The sequence below is a fragment of the Hypomesus transpacificus genome, unplaced genomic scaffold, assembly GCF_021917145.1.
Source record: "Hypomesus transpacificus isolate Combined female unplaced genomic scaffold, fHypTra1 scaffold_89, whole genome shotgun sequence".
NCBI lineage: Eukaryota > Metazoa > Chordata > Actinopteri > Osmeriformes > Osmeridae > Hypomesus > Hypomesus transpacificus.
Genome location: NW_025814040.1, coordinates 424190 through 445498, shown reverse-complemented (window position 1 = coordinate 445498; position 21309 = coordinate 424190). Strand labels below are relative to the sequence as shown.

General features: G+C 42.9%; 1 protein-coding gene across 2 annotated transcripts in view; it reads left to right on the top strand.

Annotated features, from left to right (window-relative positions):
• Window positions 1–21309, top strand: part of nup214 (nucleoporin 214) — a 180962-nt gene that overhangs the window by 153840 nt on the left and 5813 nt on the right. For both annotated transcript variants that reach the window (XM_047018075.1, XM_047018076.1), the window contains 3 exons: window positions 1199–1370; window positions 15180–15334; window positions 18436–18466. In XM_047018075.1, the coding sequence (XP_046874031.1) occupies window positions 1199–1370; window positions 15180–15334; window positions 18436–18466 (358 nt within the window). The remainder of the gene's footprint in view (window positions 1–1198; window positions 1371–15179; window positions 15335–18435; window positions 18467–21309) is intronic.

Below are 21309 nucleotides of genomic sequence, written 5' to 3'. Positions count from 1 at the left end.
TAGCAACACCAACCATAGTGTTAAATATTGTAGATGTATGGCTACTGATATCATCTAGCTATTCTGGTTCTGAAGATATCACCAACTCAATGGTTTGTCTGTTAGGATAAATGAGCACGGGCAGGAGTTTCAATCCAGTCTTATTTGTGTTTGTTTGTTCAAATCCATTCAATCTGGTTTGTCTGATAACAGAAAGCATAAGAAACAAAAGGAGTAAGCCAAACATATGTCCATAGTTGAATGGACATAGTTAATGAATCATACAGTAATCAATAGAGACCTAAGGCTTCTACAAATGCAGTCAAATCAAAGGACACTTGCATATCATAGACACAGATCAAAGGATTGGGGGTAAGACATGCACATGAGGCCAGCGAGCTGAGAACAAAGAGCTACTACATGTAACCTGGCTGCCTTTATTTACTCCTGAGGCCCCGCCCACCAGGACAGAGGGAGGCAGACGGAGGTTAGTGTAGGATTTTCCACACATAGCATCATCAAATCCGAAAAGTGTGCTAGCTCGACGAAGGTTTCCGGTGAGCCTTTGTCGTAGCTGTATTAGTATACTTTAGGTAGCATCTATCCCTAAACTCTCCTGAGTTCCTGAATGTTTCTCCTCACTATAATGGGCCTAGATCCAAGGAATGTTATCGTATTACATTAGCTCAATCAATTATTCACCCTGGCATGCCGTTAGCTAGGCTGTAATTTCAGCACGCTCCTCTCTTTGAACAGCTCTCCCCTTCATAGCCCAGTATGTCTGGTTGGCAATTTAATCCCATCAACACTGGTTCTGTGTGTATAGTGTGTTAGTGCATGAGTTTGTGTGTGTTCATGTGACTGTCCCTGAACATGGACATTTTAAATGTGATACTATTTAATTAATATCATCAAGGCCAATCGGCATGGCACAATAGGGGATGAACACATGCTTAGAAAAGTAATACTAGCAATTACTTTGTTGTAATGGATTTTGCCATTTGGAATACTGCTTGGGCACAATTATTCTCTCTGGCCTTTACACCTTTTATAATTAATGATTTGTATTGTATTATACTTTTTACCAACTGACAGGAGCTTACTCCTGCAACTCCCGCTTTATATACAGCAAACGCCACAATTTATTTTCTCTATTTATTCTTCTCAACCCCTGCTTCTCAACAACCCCAAATCTGTTCCCACCCCTTACCCAATCTAGGTGGCTTTGGCAACGCCCCAGTGTTTGGTAGCCCACCAGCTTTTGGGGGCTCCCCGGCGTTTGGGGGAGCTGCAGCCTTCAGTTCCGCCCCCTCCTTCAGCAGTCCTATGGGATCCACGGCCGGCAAAGTATTTGGAGAGGGTACAGCAGCCGCCAACATGGGAGGATTCGGGTAAGAGCACCATTCACTCCAGTTGCAATGTCTGTTCCTTTATAACTTTCCTTTGGAAAATAAAGCTATGTTTAGGATTACGATGGAACATGTCACAATAACATCAAGAGTAGTACATTGTAGCCTTAGACTTAACAGCAACTCAATTAGCAATTTATTATCAAGCATTTCACTATAAAATACCTACCATGATTTTCAAACCGAATTTGTGATATTATGGAAGAAAATGGGATTGGTTTATCACTTTACCCCCATCAATGATTATGAAAACCAACACAAATCAAACTGGCCACGTGCAAGCCATAGCTAGGAAGCCGAAGCTGAGCCACGCACAAAACCACAGAGCCATGCCTAGGTAGATTATTGTACCCAGATAATCCCATTCTGGGGCCATAATGCTCACAGATTAAGTTTGTCTGCTTCTCCCTGCTTCTCTGGCTATGTTCACACTGCAGCAAATCCCCCCCCAAAATCCTCATGGGACACAAGTCTGTTACTTGGATGACAGTGTGAACAGCCCAAAGCGCATTGAATCTCACATTTTCAAATCATGGTTTTAAATTGGATACAGGTCTGATATTTTGCAATGCAACCTCAATCTGAACTGTCAAACGTCAACTTTTATGTCACCCGTGATCAACATTTGTCACAGTTAGTCAATCAGCCACTGCTGCACAAAAAGCTGTAAAAAAAGGGGGGGTCCTTCTCCTACTCCTCGTCGTCCGTATTCGCTCACACATTCGCTGGCTTCCACAGAACATGACTATAAAAAATGCTGAAAAACGTACTTCAGTTACCTCCATGTTTAACACGTGTGAGAGCGTCCTGCATGTGAGGTGTTTGTTTTTGTCCTTTTGCGCATGAGGGGCAGTTCAGGACTGCGACCAGTTCACATTGGAATCTGATATTGGCCCCATTTAAAATATTGTTAACAGCCCGCCAAAGAAATCAGATCTGATAAATAATTTGCAATTGAGCATTAAAGCTTGCAGTGTGAACGTAGCTTCTCTTACCAGCTCGCTCACACTTGCTTGCTCACTTACACTTGCTTGCTCACTTACTCCCCTCCCTCCAAAGGGTCCTATATTGACTTAATGTCTTCCAGAAGGGATTATGGGCTGAACCCCCACTCCTCAGTCCCCCACTGTCCCCCTTCCCACACAAAAGTATACAACGATTGAGGCCCTCGTCCACTAGTCCTTGCCTATAATATAGATGAGGAAGGTTGCCCTGCACTGTAGTCAATTTCTCTTTCTGTTATTCCGTTTCTTCCTCTCCCCTCACTCCTAATTTTCCCCAATAACATGTTTGAGGGTTTGATCTTGTCAGGCTACAAAATGGCACTGTGCCATACATTTTTTTTTTCACACTTCTATTTTTATTTTCTTCTAGTAGGAGCTACCATTCTTATTATCTTCTGTCTGATCACCCACTTCTCCTTAATACGTTTATTTTTTGTTGTCACCTTACACCTCGCAGTGAAATTCTGCAAGCAGAATCTGCTTGAGTGCAATGGGGTTCTGCTCTTGCAGTGAAATGTTGCTCCTTCAGTGAATTTCTGCTCCCTCAGCTGATTTCTGCTTGCGCGAGTCTACATTACTTTTTACAATTTGGGGGCGGAAACCTATGGAGGCACTGACCCTCTTAAGATTGGTAGCTTTCAACATGGAAGTTTCAAAGCGTAAACTTAAGTCTGCGCAAAAAGTAAACGGCATAGTTTTGGTAGCTGTTGATACTTTTGGATGTCAAATCATGGCAAAATGGAATAGGAAAACAAAAATGAAATGGTGAAAGAATGCACTCGGCGTGAAAGCATGAGTCTGAGGATAACTTATTTTATTTGGGTTCTTCCATGAGGAGGAAACTTATTGTTTTTGTTAGTATTCTTATTATTAGGATTCCTCCGGTAGGAGGAAACCTACTGTTTTTGTTAGTATTCTTATTCTTATTATTTTTATTATTATATTTCTCCGCTAAATGGCCCAATAGCTCAAAAAGTCCTCGACCCGATATTTTCCAATTTGGCCCAATGATACAACAGGTCACTCATTACTCCCAGGCGGCTAGTGGCCCATGTACACCCATAGGTGGCGCTATAAAACACGCCCAAAGTCTACGTGATTTCCCCAGCACCCCATTCGTCCAAAATGCCTGTAAATTGGTAGACATTACTTATTTCTCATGGGGAACAGAAAAGCCTCAAGGACCCATATTGTCAGACTTATGATTTTTTTGTACGGTTCAAATTTGGTACAATCTTCAAAACCCTTCTCAAGAACCATAGATCCAATCGACTTGAAATTTGTTATAGATGTGTAGAATACATGTGCTTATAAATGGTCAAATGTAATTAGAAATGCCACACAAAATGGCTCAAAGGGGTGTATTTATGTTAATGTCCACATTGCCTCAATATCTTTGTGTTAATAAATCAAATATTATTTTGACTGATGGTTTTTCAAACCTAATAGGGTTCAAGACGACATCACTCTGAAGTACCATAAACAATTTCACCTTGGTATGTCAATATATGATTGAATTGCTCCACAGCACGCTCCAAATTTTCATACCTATCCTGCCCCTTGACATGCTGGAGGGACTATGTCTTTCGGCTGGCCTGGGAACGCCTCGGGGTCCCCAAGGAAGCGCTGGTGGAAGTGGCCGGGGAGAGAAGTCTGGGCCTCCCTGCTTAGGTTGCCCCCGCGACCCGACCCCCAGACAAGCGGTAGATGACGACGATTCTGCCCCTTGACACTAGGGTGACCACCTGTCGCGCTTTGTGTCGCATAGCATTTTCACCCCTTGTCCCGCACGTCGCATATTGAAAATGCTGTGTGATACAGCGCAAAGAGGGGCAGGTGGTCACTCTACTTGACACGCGCGAGCTTGGCGAGACGCACACACATCCTTTCTGGAAATTGTGTGCTGACCAAACCCCACCCTCGGTCTTTAGCTCCTGTTTCATTTCGCTTCCAATCGCAGCTCGCCGTTACGAATATAAAATATTTTTCGGCGGCCATTGTTGTTTTCAACTGGAATCGCCTTATAGCCGTGTTGGAGGCAGCCATGTTCGGTAAGTCCTATTTTGAAAACATTTTAAGCTAGAATCAATGATTGGGTTTGTGAAAGTACACTACTCTTGAATAATGGTGAAGGTTGGAGCACTTTGAGACCTTTAGATCTTGAGTTTGAAGTGACGGAAAACCGGAGTGTATATAATATATGCAAGTGGAGTGACACTGCGTCCCGGGGGTACATTGTTTTGACTTCGCCTCAGAGACAGACTCGGCTCGCTCACTGGCAGTGTGTAAACAATATTGTAATTCACTCAATTCTACTCCTAAAACATCAGTGAGGGCTGCTTTTTGTAGACAAGAGCCTACTGAATATAGCCAGTATATATGATCTTTCAAAACAAGCTTATTTGTTTCGTCATTTGCCTGAGAAAGCGACCTACGTTAGCCAGGCTAGTTTCACTCGGTCAGCCTATTTAAAGGTCTCTGACAGTCAGAATCACTGTTTACAGGCAAAGGTCGAGCTGGTCTTTTATCAGATGGGTATATATTGACCAGTTTAGAGCTAAATACTCTTGCTAGAGCCTGTGTTTTGAGTGACTTTGCATGGGTTTCCAACATATTTGGATTCAAGTAAAAGTATTGCCATTGCTTTTCACAATCAAAACTGAAGTCTGTGTCAAGTGTAGATGGGAAAAGCTTTATTTTTCACTACTGACATGGACCCTTTTTTCACTTTTACAGGTCATGCAGAGGCCTACTCAACAGAGTGCAACAGATCATAATGAGAGCAACAAGAGAGGATGCTGAGTGTAACAGAGAATGCAATAGAGAATGCTGAGTCCTTGCTGGACTACCCCTCTCTACCTGGACAGCTTCTCTTCAGCCCTGCCCCCAAGACAGCTTCATCCAGCTGGCCTTGCCCTTGCCTTGATATGTCAAAAGATTACTGTATTACAGCTGTTTAAACTTCAGCCAAATCTTGTAATGCTTGCTACAGAACAAATAGCTTACTTTTCTATACAGTAACTGACCACAATGGTTCTCAACACTGAGAATAGCTCACTAGGCTAAGACTGTGCACTGCAAGGAGCAAGGTCACAGGTTCAAATCCAGTCTTTTGGCCGGTCATAATTTTGATTATCTGTTTAGTTAAACAGGATGACATCATTCTGATATACCATGCGCAGTTTCACCTTGAAATGTCAACCGTTTCTTAACCTTTGTCCCAAAGCTGACCAAAGCTAATACTCAAATCACACAGTTGGAGCACAGCTAGATAATCAGCATCAGCGCCCCTTGGGTACCCAACATGTGGTGCGGTATGTCAAATAGGCCAAGACTTGTTGAAAATAGTGCGGTTACAACAGCCGTGCGAGGGATTTCAGTTGTTGTTTACATTTACATTTATGCATTTAGCAGACGCTCCCAATATTCAAATCTGGTCAAAATGTCCCCCCCCCCAATATATTGATATAAAAATATAAATGTGCTACGCTACGACAGGCAACCACGCACGCTGTCCGAAATTGTCAAAAAAAAAATTTCGGCCCCCCCAATGTTAATTCCATGCCTACGGCCTTGGTGAAATGGAATAAGAAATGCAATACAAAATGGCTGAAAGGGATGGATTTATGTAAATGTACACATTGCCTCAATATCTTTGTGTCAATAAATCAAATCATTTTGAATTATGGTCTTTCAAACATTATTGGCTTCGAGATGACATCATTCTGTAGTACAATGTGCAATTTCATGCAATTTGACATAGAAATGTCAACCGTTTCTTAACCTGTTCTGGATCCTTGGCTTGCCGGAAACGCTGCGCCCCCCTCCCTCAGTGAGAACGCACTCAGTTCCCAAAAATATTTTTGTAGACGGCTACACAAATGATACATAATTGGAAAGCTACGATTCTTGTGCTTCCATTGAAATAAACCAATTCAAGCTCAACTCGCAACAGTAAGTACCGTCAACGTCTTTGTCCGGTAATATTTCCTTCAACAATGCCAGAGAAAAAAGTTTTACTTACCTACCATTACTTCGGAATGTTCCAGGTATGCACACAACCCATCAAAATATCTTCTGCGTAATTCCCAAAGGTCCACAGTATCTAACCATGTCGAGTAATTGTCCAAACAGTGAATTATATCCACACATAGCCATGATCTTGTTGCTTAATTTTTCCATTGCCAATATTTTTTTTTCAGTCTTCCACTAACAATCGCTCATAGGACATGATATGGGTGGAGTAGAAACCCGTGGATAATCTTAAAATGGCCGCTACACTCAGAGCTTTCGATCGACACCCTCTATGAACCAATAGGAGCTTCCATGCCCCGGTGACAGCCCTCTAAAGCCAACCAGGTCTGTGCGTCCCGCCCCCCCCCCCCCCCCCCCCCCCCCCCCCCCCGTCCCGTCCCGCCCCCTCTACACGATTTTTTCTAACTGGCTCCGACTGGCTCTGAAATGAGCTGGTTATCCTTGTAGCTTAGCGCTAGCTGTAAATGGCGATACCCCATATGCCAGGTTTTGTGGAGCCTTCAAAATAAAAGTCGATTGCGCAATATGTCAGTGTTCTTTGTGTGCCAATCCTGGGAATCAGATAAAGCACTCCAATGTGTTCTTGCTTCAGTTTTTGTGTTTCAGTAATACTAATGAGGGATTTGGCTGTTATATATGATAGTTCTAAGTACCACCTTTCATTAGAGATAACAATTATACCTTTTTATCCTAAGAATTTGACCTTGGTGAGAAGGGTCATTCTGGAGTCTCCAAAAGGCCCTTTTAGAAAACGCCTGGATGTACTCTTATAAAAACATGTGTCAAATATGAATATATTGTGGTATTATGTTTGACCTTTGATCTGAATTGGGTAAGGCTTCAACCTGTGGTCCAATTCTGTCTCCAGCTATATACCTACCACCTCTAGGCCTCTTCAGGCCTGCGTTTTCAAAACAAAATCTAGGCGGAAATAAACGTTCACTTTCCTTGTGTTCAAGCTTCTATTTCTCAACACCAGTAGGACTGACAGGGGTCCTGACAACAAGGAACATAACTTCAGAGTGTCAGCTTTCAAAAGAGTCCATTTACATGCATCTACTCCAAATGGTTCAAGAACAGCAGTCAATTTACTTTGGGTATGCTGTTTAGGCGTTTTTAGGCACATTTAACAGGTTAACCTTTGTCCCAAAGCCGACCAAAGGTAATACTTTGCCATTTCTATTCATAAAATCTCAACAGTTGGTGTGTAGCAGAGAGGATAGAGACACTGACTTGTAACCTTATGTTCATGAGTTCAAATACCCATTCAGCCTATTGTATTTGGCCAAACATGAAGTCGTTTTGCTCTCTTGTTGTCCAACTCTTGACCTTCTACATTGTACATTTTTTTTATTTTTTGCCATTTACAGAGGAACCCGCATCGCTGCTTGCAGTTATATTTTTTATCACTATTGTTTTTTAGTCATCAATCTTAAAATAACAAATCAAGCGGTATTTTCTGATAAACATTTATTGTAATTGCTATTAAAATAAATTCTACTCCAAAATAATACTCAAAATTGATCAAGAACAGCTTTTAATTTACATTGAGATTGCTCTTATTAGGCGTTTTAAGAAAGAAATTCTGGATTGTTAACAGGTTAATAAAGACACCCGTTTGAAACAAGCTGATTCTAACTACGTTGTCACTCTGGAAGTATCTTAGCTGGAATCGCGATTCAAACAGTACCATTTGCAAACTGAAAATATGCTCCCCAAAGCGTGATTAAGCTTGATATTTTTTTGGGGAAAACTGGCTGATATGAAGTACACTGGAAATACGGTTTGACACATTTCCAATTGAACTGTTGTCCAGCAAGTATTTCAGACACAAACATTAGTTCATACCTAGACTAGCTAATCATATCAGGGCTCTAGATATTTTTTACTAGGAGCACGGCAGCCCCTAACTGAATTTTAGGGGCAAAGGCAGAACATTTTGAGGCGCACACCTTAAATCTACCTGCAACGCAATTAGGTGGTGGGCCGAAGCTCAAAATCGTGCATTTGAAAAATTCATGGCGATGGAGGAGCTGGATTTTTCTGTATCGCTTAAAAACCTTTCTACAACCTTTAAAAAATGTGTTGGCATGTCCAGTTCTTGCACATTTTTCAAGGAACAAACATTTTGTTTCTTTATCGACTCAGGCATGTTTTCCGGACAACTATAGTCTGCATCCAATAAGAGCTCATATAAATGACACATTCATAAAATCCACCAATCGTATACCCCGTTATTCAAGGCGAGTAAAGTAGGAAGTAAACATTCACATGTGCATTTTGGTGAGCCGGTATATCGTCAGTGGTCGACTGGGCTTCAAATGTATGGAAAAAAGTTAAACAAATGGCAAATTCAGGTATTCTCTAAAGAAACATTGCAACATTCTACTTAAACGAGCATATTTGTTATATTATTGCGCTGCTTTTAGTCATCAGAGTGATAAAGTTAACAGTTTAGTGATAATGGCATGTGCAGAACATTGGTCAAATAAATGTACAGTATTGTTTAATGTGTGTTGCCTAAACATAAAATAATGACATGAATCAATGACATACGTAATTATAATTAGCCAAGAGTAGGTATACCACATCAGTAACACTTATCAATACATATTGACAGCTCTGCAGAAAAGCCTGCTTATTTCATCATTTGAATCAGGTGTGTTGGAGCATGGAAAAATCTAAAACATGCAGGACAGGGGTGCCCTGATGACCATGGTTGGGAACCACTGTGCTAGGTAATGCTGGATTTCACTGGGGTGTTACAGTAACTTCACCAACACAACAAATATAGCTAAAGCACGTAAGAGTGAAAATGCAGCTCTGGAGAAGCATTTCTGTATGGCAAGATGTACAGTGGGGTCAATGTATACAAATAACCTACTGCAAAATTATTTTTGCTGTTACAATCTAAGTGCACCACATTTTATTTGAATTTTTTTTGACAGACATTGCATGCTTATTAAAAGCACAGACGGGACGGGCAGGGCAGAGGAGAGGATGGGCAAGACAAAGAAGACCTATAATCTGATGTGGAATACCATGCCCCTCTAGTCGTCCGAGTGTCTCCTCCCATGTTTTTTTTTCTTACGATAAGATAAACTATGCAAGATGCCTTTCTTCTTACTGGCTGGAGATAAACAGTCTGGAGAGAAAATGAGAATACATTTTGCATATACCTACAGGTACAATCTGGGGATTTTGTTGCTCAGAGACAACAGGAGAATGGTTTTGAAAACACTGCCTGTGATAGAGCAAGTCATAGAGCAGACAGCCTATGCATAGATGCACCACATCACTCCAACACAGTGAACTGCATGAATCATGAAAATATATAAAGGATATTCAAAACATGTCAACAATAAAATTTATGATGAACCCATTTGACCAGACATTGGAGGGAGAAAGTCACATAACGTCATGAAAACTAGCTTCAGATACTGTTGTCAGTGACCTTTTTGAGGCTGAAGAGAGAGGAGACAATGCTTTTGTAGAGTTTGTACAATAAAGGCTATAGAGTGAAGAGATTCAAAAACATAATCTTTAGAAGTGTAAGTACAGAGCAAGAAAGACAATGACGAGGGTTAAAGGTCGGGAATTAACTTTTAGAGCAGGCCGAGACCTATCGCTCGTTTGATTATGTTGACACAGCTCAGTCTCCCATCTCCAGTCAGCTCAGGGTCCCATCATCAGCCAGCTCAGTCTACCATCTCCAGTCAGCACAGGGACCCTTCACCAGCCATCTCAGTCTACCATCTCCAGTCAGCTCAGTCCCTTCACCAGCCAGTTTAGTCTACCATCTCAAGTCAACTCAGGGTCCCTTCACCAGCCAGCTCAGTCTACCATCTCCAGTCAGCTCAGGGTCCCATCACCAGCCAGCTCAGTCTACAGTACACTCAACAAGAGGTAGACACAAGACAACTTACACCCTCTACCTGGAACACATTATAGCATCAGATGTTTTAAAACAGTCCAACTCGGATGTTGTGTATTACTTTTTACAGGGTTTTTGGGGATCACTTCCAAGGGCTACCCCATTCAGGGTCTCAGCCAGTGTCAATTTCAAGTCTTTACTAAACACAAGAGGAAGAGCCAAAACTAAATAAACACTTTCAACATGCTACATATTATGGCATTCGTTGTATAAAAACGTCTCAATAATGTTCTCATATTTCTTAGTGTTTTTTGGCTACCCTGAGCACAGCCAGCTAAGTCTCCAGGTCAGTGAGTGCCCAACAGTTTAAATCACCGCCACGGATAAAAAATGAAGAAAATAAGGTCAATTAAAGACAGACAGTGACACGGAAATCAAGTATTTAAATAAAGCTCACCGAGCTACCATTGTGGTGCCGAGACTTGTAGGCTTACTAGGCTAGCTACTTGACGCATGGTCACCTAGGTTGTTTTTACTATCAGCTGATCTTGTTACAAACCATTCGGTTAGCTAAAAAGATGATACACGAGTTCTGGTTGTTTGGAGACTTGGGTAGTTGAGACGATTGCCTGATAAAGTTGCTAACTTTGAACTAAGCTACAGAAAAAAATTACAAGAATTGGATGTGCCAACAAACACAAATGTTTTAAGAAAGAAATTACGTTGATAATATCAAAAATCCAGCTCCTCCATCGACGGGGACGGGGTCATTTGAAAAAACTATAGCAGATACGTGGGCTCGGCCCACCATCTATATGTGTGTTAAGTACAAATGTATTACTGATAATGTGCTGTAGGGCTGTGCGATATGGCCAAAATGTCATATCCTGATAGAGATCCTTTCATATCCCGATGACGATACATATCACGATATTGTAAGTTTTCTTTAAATTCAATGAATAAATAGTTTAAATAAAATGACCTTATGGAGAGGCCAATTTCTTTAACTCTACATTTTTTAAGGCAAAAAATTGTGGCAATTTTGGATGCATATGCTCCCGAAATGATCTGTGCGACGTGTGTATTGTGTGTGTAGCAGACTACTTGTATGTAATTCACTGGACAGGTTCAATTGGACACTCAACCATTTAAGGGCGCAGTGAGGTCTGAGCTACGTTTTGGGTAGCCAACTAAATTTTCGGTTCAAAAGGTATTGTCCTTGTACAGGGCCAGCCCAAGGCATAAGCGAACTAAGCGGCTGCTTAGGGCCCCCATAGCTGCCAGAGGGCCCCCAATATACATGAAATTTGTTTATTGTACCGTGTTTCTGCAATTAAACGCCACTCTCGATTTAACGCTGCACCAAAAATGAACATTGTTTAATAAACGCCGCCCCAGAAATACGGTAGGAGTAGCATGTCCTGAAATAACATTAATGAACATTCTCTTTTTTTGCACGAGGGGTCCACTGTTGGCTAAATACGTTTCAAATATCACATCAACATACCTTATCAAATTACTGTAGCTAGCTAGAGGCTAGCTGTTAGCCTGCATTAGATGGGAAGCTTATGAAAAAATAGCCAGAAAACGAATAGCAATCTAGCCTATTGTTAGTGCCTGTCTAGATTATTTATTGAAAGAACTGGAGAAGTAGGTGCTCTTGCGTTAGCAAGCTAAACTAGTTTACTGTACAGTAGCTTAGGTAGTCTAGGTGTTTTCGTTATCGAGCTGTTCTTGCATTCCTTGCAAATCAGCGTTAATAAAAAGCAGATGAGATAGAGCTAGCTAACTAACAATAAAATTTGCTCGTTGCTTGATGGGTGATTTAGAAGACCGTAGTGTTCAAACAACCTAAGAACATTTCATGTAGTGAACTAACATGTTCAGGTAGCCTAAAATACCGTATTTCTTAGATTAAACGTCGCCCTCAAATAAACGCCGCCCTTGAATAAACGGCGCACCAAAAACTATGGAAAAAATGATACATTTCATCAAATAACAATGGGAATTAAGAAAGAAAAAAAAGTTGCAACGCCAAGGGGCCCCCAAATAAATTCTGCTTAAGGCCCATAAAGACTTAGGCCGGCCCTGTCTTTGTAGCCTACTTGAATAAAAGACCCACAAAGTTTTGGGCCAAAAGGGAGAAGTTTGCCGACCTCCCGTCTTTCCAACTCCTTACAGGAGCATTTGTGCAAGTGTAAATAACTGTTGTGGCGCGACGTGTGCTTCTGTGCTAATTGCACAGATGGTGCCTGCTGTGAGCTGATACAGTGGCCGGTTGTGGCCGGTACAGTGGCTGATACAGTTACATAAACTTAATCTTTAGATTCTTAACTTTAATGCAGATTTTAGATTGGTTAATATTAGCCGTCAATCACTACCTGTGCGAGACACGCGTGTAGAAGACGTTACCCATGTATGGCGAGCAAAAAGGGCCACGGAGAACATGCCTAAGGACTTGTGAATAAGTAGTCTACGTCGTCACATCTACTTGTGGATTAGTACGCCGTCGCCATACTTTTAAATACATTTCAGAATAAATTTATAGTTAAAAAGGTTTTTGCCAGTCAATAATTTTGGAGCTTTTTGCACAGAGGAAAGGCAAGGTCAGAAGATGACTTGCATTCTCAATGTGTCATTCATTTCCGTGTTGTAAGCATAGACTGTATGGTAGTTAGTCGGTGATTCATTAGAACATTTGTTGTCCTCCTTCAATTTTTCAAAAAATGTAGGCGAATTAATTGGCTAATGGATGCCACGCACGTTGTGTATTAGACAGCTGTTGTTCTATAAATACGAAGCCCGACATTAAACACATTTTAACATTCAATGGTCTAGATCCAGTTATCCTGGCAAAACATGTAGCCTAATGTTCTTTACTTATTGTCAGGACATGGTCCAAGTAGGCATATGAAAGCTAATTAGTTTGGAAATTCTAGGCTATACTTGATGTTACATGTTGATGTTCAGCCTATTCACTTTAACAACTTTCAGAATTACAAGACAGGCAGTGGATATCTAATCATTTGTTTTATTTTCTTTTTTGTAGCCTATTCTAAATGATAATTTAATTATTTCCTTTGTGTAGCCAAAACATTGCTTTTTAAAGACTGAAAATAGATTAATATGTGGTCTACGTGTTATTAATTCTGACCTTTTTCCCATTTCTGATGCTGCCTTAAATTCTGTATTAGAGGTATAGGCTAATGATTGTTCTAGAGCTTAAGTGACCCTACACCCCTAAGCTACTGTGTATTAACCCTGTAATTTTGTCTGCAGTTGTGTATTTAATGGTATAGAATCATGTGTTCAAGGTTAATATTATGAGCAATATCAATAGGCTAGTGACAAATAAACTTTTGTATCATGTCATAAGTCTGCTGGTTTCTGTTAGTGTAGCGTCCACACAAATAATGAAAACCTTTACTGATGGTCTGAAGATGTTTAATTTGCTGTCTCGCACTTCTACACCAGTGCAGAAAAGTGTAGTCTGAAGGCAAAATAATACATTTAAACTCTATTAGCAATAGGTTACATTCATTAGTAACTTATTTGCACCACCAAGTTAACAAACACATCAAATAAACTCGGAACAATTAAACTACACTGTTGCCGCGTTGGGAAATAATCAAATGCAAGCAATATAACAAATGCATTAAATAATGCAAACTTTACAAGCATGAAACACACTGTATTGTGGTCACCTAGACTATTCCAGGTTTTGGTTCATTGAAAGCGCGGCTTCTTCAGTAGAATTTTTATATCCACTGTAACAATAGGACAAAGGGACACCAACAAAATGTGAATAGCTTACAAACAATGAGCATACTACAGGCTATGCACAGTTAGCTACTCTACATGTAGCCTATTGCACGACTTGATTTCACTCAATAACGTGTGAAAAATTAGTCACACTGGTGACAGTGGCGGGCGGTGATGTACTTAGCAAGTGTATTGTTGTTTGGCGACGTATAGTGACGCCGTGTCTTACACGGCTTAGTAGCGACGTACTTATCTCAGACATACTTTGTAGACGTATGGTTTTAAAATACTTTCGAACATGCGTTCAAAAGAAGGTAGACGTATGGGTCTACCGCCTAACAGAAGGTCTACCGCCGGCAGACGCCGCTGCCAGTAGATGCCGCCGCCAGTAGATATAGACGTTGCCGTTGCCGCCGTTCCTTTCATGCACTCACCGTCAAGTCGCCGCCAGTCTCGTTTACAGTCCTTTTCAGTCCCAAAATTCACACCGTGCGACGGTGACTCATGGTTAGGCTGCTCCTTTTCCTGGTTCTCCTTAAATTGTCCCTTTAACCCACCATACCCACAAAGTTGAATAATCACTCATGGACCCTCAGACACATTGGCCAACTCTGGTAGACTTGCTCCCCCCTCTATTTCCAACATAGAAAAAGTCTTATTTGCGGTGTGCCCCCTCCAAAATGACCTCCTGTCCCCTAAAAGTATGGCAAAATATATATAATTAAGCTATATAGTCCTCCAACAAAAAAACGGATGCACGAGATAAAGATATTTTCATACATGATGATACATGAGTTAGCTTAATATTTCAAGCTGGCATCTGCTAAATGCTGTTCACTAATGTAGTTTGCTAACATGAGCTAATTAGCTCACAAAACCTGGGGGGAAATAATGTCCTCTATACTCTTAATAACTTTAAACCTTTAACACTTAATACCAATGCCTAGGTTTGAATCCAACTAGGGCAATTTCCTGCACAGCTTCCGTCTCTCCCTTTCTACTTTCCTGTCTCTCTCCAACTTGTGAAAAATATGAACCATAAATATATAACAAATATTGTTTGGTATTGCAAGAGTCAACATGTGTTTGTGCATTTTTTGTCTCTCCTTTTCACAGCTTTGCATCACCACAGAGCGGGCCAACATTTGGTTCTCTAGCCAGTCAGAGTGCAGCGCCGTCATTCAGCAGCCTGGCTCAGCAGCAGCCTGCTTCAGGGTTCGGAGCCCCCCAGCCTGGCGGTTTTTCGGGCTTTGGACAGTCTGGAGGGGGAGGTCAGTATTTGTGCAGTATTATTCGTTCGTTATCTGCAGCTTGTCCGGGGGTCGGTTCGCAGGGGCAGCAACCTAAGCAGGGAGGCCTAGACTTCCCTCTCCCCGGCCACTTCCACCAGCTTCTTACTGGTGGACCCCAAGGCGTTCCCAGGCCAGCCGAGAGACATAGTCCCTCCAGCGTGTCCTGGGTCTTCCCCGGGGCCTCTTCCCAGTGGGACGTGCCCAGAACACCTCACCAGGGAGGCGTCCAGGAGGCATCCTGATCAGATGCCCGAGCCACCTCAGCTGGCTCCTCTCAACGCGGAGGACCAGTGGTTCTACGCTGAACCCCTCCCGGATGACCGAGCTTCTCACCCTATCTCTAAGGGAGAGCCCGGACACCCTGTGGAGAAAGCTCATTCCGGCCGCTTGTATTCGCGATCTCATTCTTTCGGTCACTACCCACAATTCGTGACCATAGGTGAGGGTAGGAACGTAGATCGACTGGTAAATAGAGAGGTTCGCCTTTCGACTCAGCTCCTTCTTCACCACGACGAACCAATGCAGAGCCCGCATCACTGCGGACGCCGCACCGTTCGCCTGTCGATCTCGCGCTCCATTCACTCGTGAACAACACCCCGAGATACTCCTCCGCTTGGGTCAAGATCTCCTCCCCGACCCGGAGATAGCACTCCACCCTTTTCCGGACGATAACCATGGCCTCAGATTTGGAGTTGCTGATTCGCATCCCAGCCGCTTAGCATTTGGTTGCAAACCGCTCCAGTGAGAGCGGAAGGTCGCGGCCCGATGAAGCCAACAGGACCACATTATCTGCAAAAAGCAGCGACCCAATCCTGAGGTCACCAAACCGGACCCCCTCAACGCCCTGGCTGCGCCTAGAAATTCTGTCCATATAAGTTATGAACAGAATCGGTGACAAAGGGCAGCCCTGGCGGAGTCCAACCCTCACCGGGAACAAGTTCGACTTACTACCGGCAATGCGGACCAAACTCTCCCCAGACTCTGCCTCCATGTCGGAAAGCGTGTTGGTGGAATTACATTTAGTCATTTAGCAGACGCTCTTATCCAGAGCGACTTACAGTAAGTACAGGGACATTCTCCCCGACGCAAGTAGGGTGAAGTGCCTTGCCCAAGGACACAACGTCATTTTGCACGGCGGGGAATCAATCCGGCAACCTTCTGATTACTAGCCCGACTCCCTCACCGCTCAGCCATCTGACTCCCTGAATTAAGGAGGTCTCCGTACCGTGGATTCAATAAGACATTCTAATTTCACCAGCTCCACCAGCACCACCTCCAGCTGAACCTTGCCAAAACGGAACTTCTCATCATCCCGGCCAAACCCTCCATCTCCCATGACTTCTCAATCACCCTGGGATCTGCGACGGTGACCCCCTCATCCTCTGCCAGGAACCTTGGGGTTACCATGGATGACGAGCTCTCCCTCACGGCCCACATTGCTGCGGTCTCCCGGTCGTGTAGATTCACCCTCTACAACATCCGGAAGATCAGGAGATACCTGTCTGAGCACTCCACCCAGCTGCTTGTCCAAGCACTTGTCCTCTCCAAGTTGGACTACTGCAACTCGCTGCTCGCCGGTCTCCCATCATGCGCAACCCGCCCTCTTCAGAGAATTCAGAATGCAGCGGCCCGTCTGGTCTACAATCTACCCAGACGCTCCCACGTTACCCCGCTCCTCATCTCCCTCCACTGGCTACCCATAACGGCCCGCATCAGATTCAAGACCCTGGTACTGACCTTCCGAGCAGTGAACGGGACTGCGCCCGACTACATCAAGTCTCTCCTGCAGCCTTACACCCCCACCCGCCACCTACGGTCTTCTTCAGACAACCGCCTGGTGGTCCCACCTCTCAAGACTGCCCGGTCCCAGCACAAGCTCTTCTCCTGCCTGGCACCCCAGGGGTGGAATCAACTCCCCACCTCCATCAGAGACACGGACTGTCTCTCCACCTTCAAGAGAAGGCTCAAGACGCACTTGTTCCGGGAGTACAATGGTACTTAGGAATGGTTTGCTGAACCCAACGCTAGTTTCCTCAAGGTTCACAATGACTCTTGCTTAGACTGTTGCTCTTGTTGGTTAGTGGTAGCTGATTTAAACTGTTGTATTCTTTTTTTTTTTTTAGTTAATCCTATTTTTATTGCTTTCCTACAGGTACACCTGCACTTAGAGATTAATGTTGTGTAATTTTAACTTGTTTAACTACATGCTCTTATGGTTTCTTCCCTTTAGCACTATTTTTTGGTTGTTCACAATATGTACTTCTTGTTTTTGACTACCCGCAATGCTGTGGGGCTATCTTGTTGTTATTATCAGTGACCTATGCACTTTGTGAAGCTCTCTCTTGGAAGTCGCTTTGGATAAAAGCGTCTGCTAAATGAATAAATGTAAATGTAATTTCGATTCCTCACTTCAGTTTCTAACTTTATTACGAAGGGTATTACAATCCTTCTGTGGAATTTTTCCATACATAAAATTGCTAATTTGCAAGAGTTTTCTTCCTCACTGTTGCATGTACTCCTCCGGTTGAGTCTTTCACATGGCTACAAGCTGATTGGTCTACTTTACAGCTGAAATATAAAGCCAAAACGTTTCTAGCCTAGGCTACTGCTTCTCCATTAAATGATTGCCCAACAAAATAAAACAAAAATGGCAGAGTGGGCCACTAAAAGGCACAATTGCTCAAACTAATTAGTTGGAGAACTCTGAGATATCTTATGGAGAAATACACTCACCGGCCACTTAATAAGGTACACCTTTTCAATTGCTTGTTAACACAAATAGCTAATCAGCCAATCCCATGGCAGCACCTTTACCTACATTTAGGCATGTAGACGTGGTCAAGACAACTTGCTGAAGTTCAAACCGAGTATCAGAATGGGGAAGAAATGGGATTAAAGTGACTTTGAATGTGGCATGGTGCAACAAGGCTATGACTATGGTCATTCTGCTGCAGCTTTATAGCAGTTCTTTTCCTTGTGGCCAGCCAGCACAAATACAATTGGTTTGTTGAAAAACACAATACTGACTTTTTTATGATGTATTGATGTGAATTGTAAATTGTCGTCTTGTTTTCTTACAGCCTTTTCTGGAGGATTTGGGTCCACCAATCCGTGAGTATGAGTTGTTGCATGTGTGGAAGAGTTTGTAGTTTTTTCAAGTGTAAAAACATCAGTCAAGCAGTACAACTTCCTAACCCATACAATCTACCCAATGCTTGCCAGTCTTGCAGAAGTTTGTAATACATGTGGCTACTTCCGAAAATCAGAAGCACAGTGTGAATTCAGACTATCCCCATTTGTTATCACTCCACCTCTTCTTCCCTTCTTCATTCTTTCTCCTATCTACACCAGTGGTTCTCAACAGGTCTAACCTCAGGACCCGCATTTGTCCTTGCTCATTAAGTCAATTGTGTAAACACAATGAAATTTCAGCCATTATAATTGATAAAACAATTTGTGCAGTAATCTACAATGTCTATTCGTATTGTTCAAAACATGAAGCAAACGGTATTCTTCACAAAATGTATAGTGAGGTAATCGCAGTGCACTTGATGCACTGATAAAAACGAACACGAGTTACAAATACCTGCATTTTTGTGTGGATTTTTGGAACTTTCCCGACGCGCGTAGATTCACAAATTATTTTTTTTCTAAAAGATTCTCTGCAGCCTATCGGATATATCTTCCAATTTTAGCCAATCACATTAACGTGTCTATGTAGACTACAACAACCCACCAAAATAATGGATATTTTCTTCTTGAGATCTTGAGCAATGTTGTCTGGTAGCTTCCCACCAAATGCAAGTGAAATATAGCTTGTTAATCTTATTTAACCGATTATCATACGTGATTGAATATTCTTGAGAATGGTAGGATCCATGTTTAGTCATTTTAAGTGTTTTATTGTTGTATTGTCAAAAAAATTTCCTACATGTTAGGGAGTGCAGTTCCAAGCGAGCGCTGTGGCCTTGGGCCGAGAACCACCATGGCTTCCCAGTCATTTGATTGGTTGCAATTGTGGTCAATCACAGACCTGGGTGGGACCCTCACCCGATGCATGCTAGAGCATGGGTGTCAAACTCTGGCCCGCGGGCCAAATTTGGTACGATCCCCTAATGCTCTGCTGTCTTCCCCCTGTCTTCTGCTGTCTTGCACGCCAATCAGGACAGGACCCAGAAACGCTCTCTCCTCTGTGACAGTAGTCATAGCAACATAGACGCTACAACTGTCAGCGAGTTAACCCTTCCCAAAAATGACGAAAAGAAAGGCAGAAAACAGGAGCTTTCTGGACAAGTGGGAGGCAGAATATCTGTTTACATATGTAAAAGACAAACCTGTTTGTCTTGTTTGTGGAGTCAACGTGGCTGTAAGTAAGGAGTACAACATTAGACGACACTATGAAACGAAACACCATGACAAATACAAGGACCTGGACATGGCTCAAAGGAGCCAGAAAGTAGAGGAGATGAAAAGAAGTTTGGTTTCACAACAGAATATGTTTAAAAAAGCCACATCACAAAGCGAGGCTGCTGTAAAGACTAGTTATATAGTGGCAGCAGAGATCGCAAAATCAGCCCGGCCCTTTAATGAGTGAGAGTTTGTGAAAAAGTGCATGATGAAGGTTTGCCCAGAGAAAAAACAAGCATTTTCAAACGTGAGCCTGAGCAGGAACACAGTAGCTGATCGCACATGTGATCTTGCCACCAATCTGTATGACCAGCTGATGGAAAAGGGAAAAGATTTTGTTGCGTTCTCCCTCGCTGTGGATGAGAGCTGCGATCTGATACTGCTCAGCTGTCAGTCTTCATCCGTGGAGTGGACTCAAATCTGTGTGTTACGGAGGAGCTATTGGGATTCAAATCAATGCATGGCACAACCACAGGAAAGGAAATCTTTGAGGAGGTTTCCAAATGTGTAACTGAAATAAAGCTGCCATGGGATAAACTCGTTGGATTAACGACAGATGGTGCGCCAGCGATGTGCGGTAAAAAGAGTGGACTGGTGGGCATGGTTCGGGAGAAGATGCGGGAAGAGAACTGTGCAGATGAGCTAACTGTTTACCACTGCATCATACATCAGGAAGCACTGTGTGCCAAAGCCCTAAAGATGGAACATGTTATGACCACAGTAACACAGATATTTAACTTTATAAGAGCCAAAGGTCTAAATCACCGCCAGTTAAAATCTTTTCTGGAGGAGTGTGGTTCGGAATACGCAGACGTGCCGTATCACACAGAGGTGAGATGGCTAAGCAGAGGAAAAGTACTGAACAGATTTTTTGAGCTGCGTGAGGAAATATGTAAATTCCTGGAAACCAAAGGGAAGGATACAGCAGAGCTCTGGGAGCAAAGTTCCTGTGTGAGCTGGCCTTTCTCTGTGACATCTCGATCCATCTCGATGCGCTGAACCTGCAGCTTCAGGGGCGGGGGCGCATCATCACAGACATGTACGCTGCAGTGAGGGCCTTCAAAACTAAACTGTGCCTGTGGGAGAATCAGATGCTGCAAGGAAACCCTTGCCATTTTCCCTGCTGCCATTCCATAAAAGCGCAGATCTCTACCGCCGTGTTCCCATGCACACAGTTTTCTGAAAAACTCAGTGTTCCCGCCGCTGAGTTTAGCCGGCGATTAGCCGACTTCGATGCCCAGAAATGCAAGTTTGAACTGCTTAGTAATACCTTTGCAGTTGATGTGGAAAATGCACCAACCAACATCCAAATGGAGCTGATTGAACTCCAGTGCAACGACACGCTGAAGTCAAAGTATGATGTTGTGGGCGCCGCACAGTTTCCACGGTTCATCCCTGACACAATGCCTCAGCTCCGCACCCAAGCTGCTCAGATGCTCTCCATGTTCGGCAGCACTTATCTATGCGAGCAACTTTTCTCCTCGATGAAGACGACCAAAACAACTCACAGGAGACGTCTGACTGATGAACATCTTCGCTCGATACTG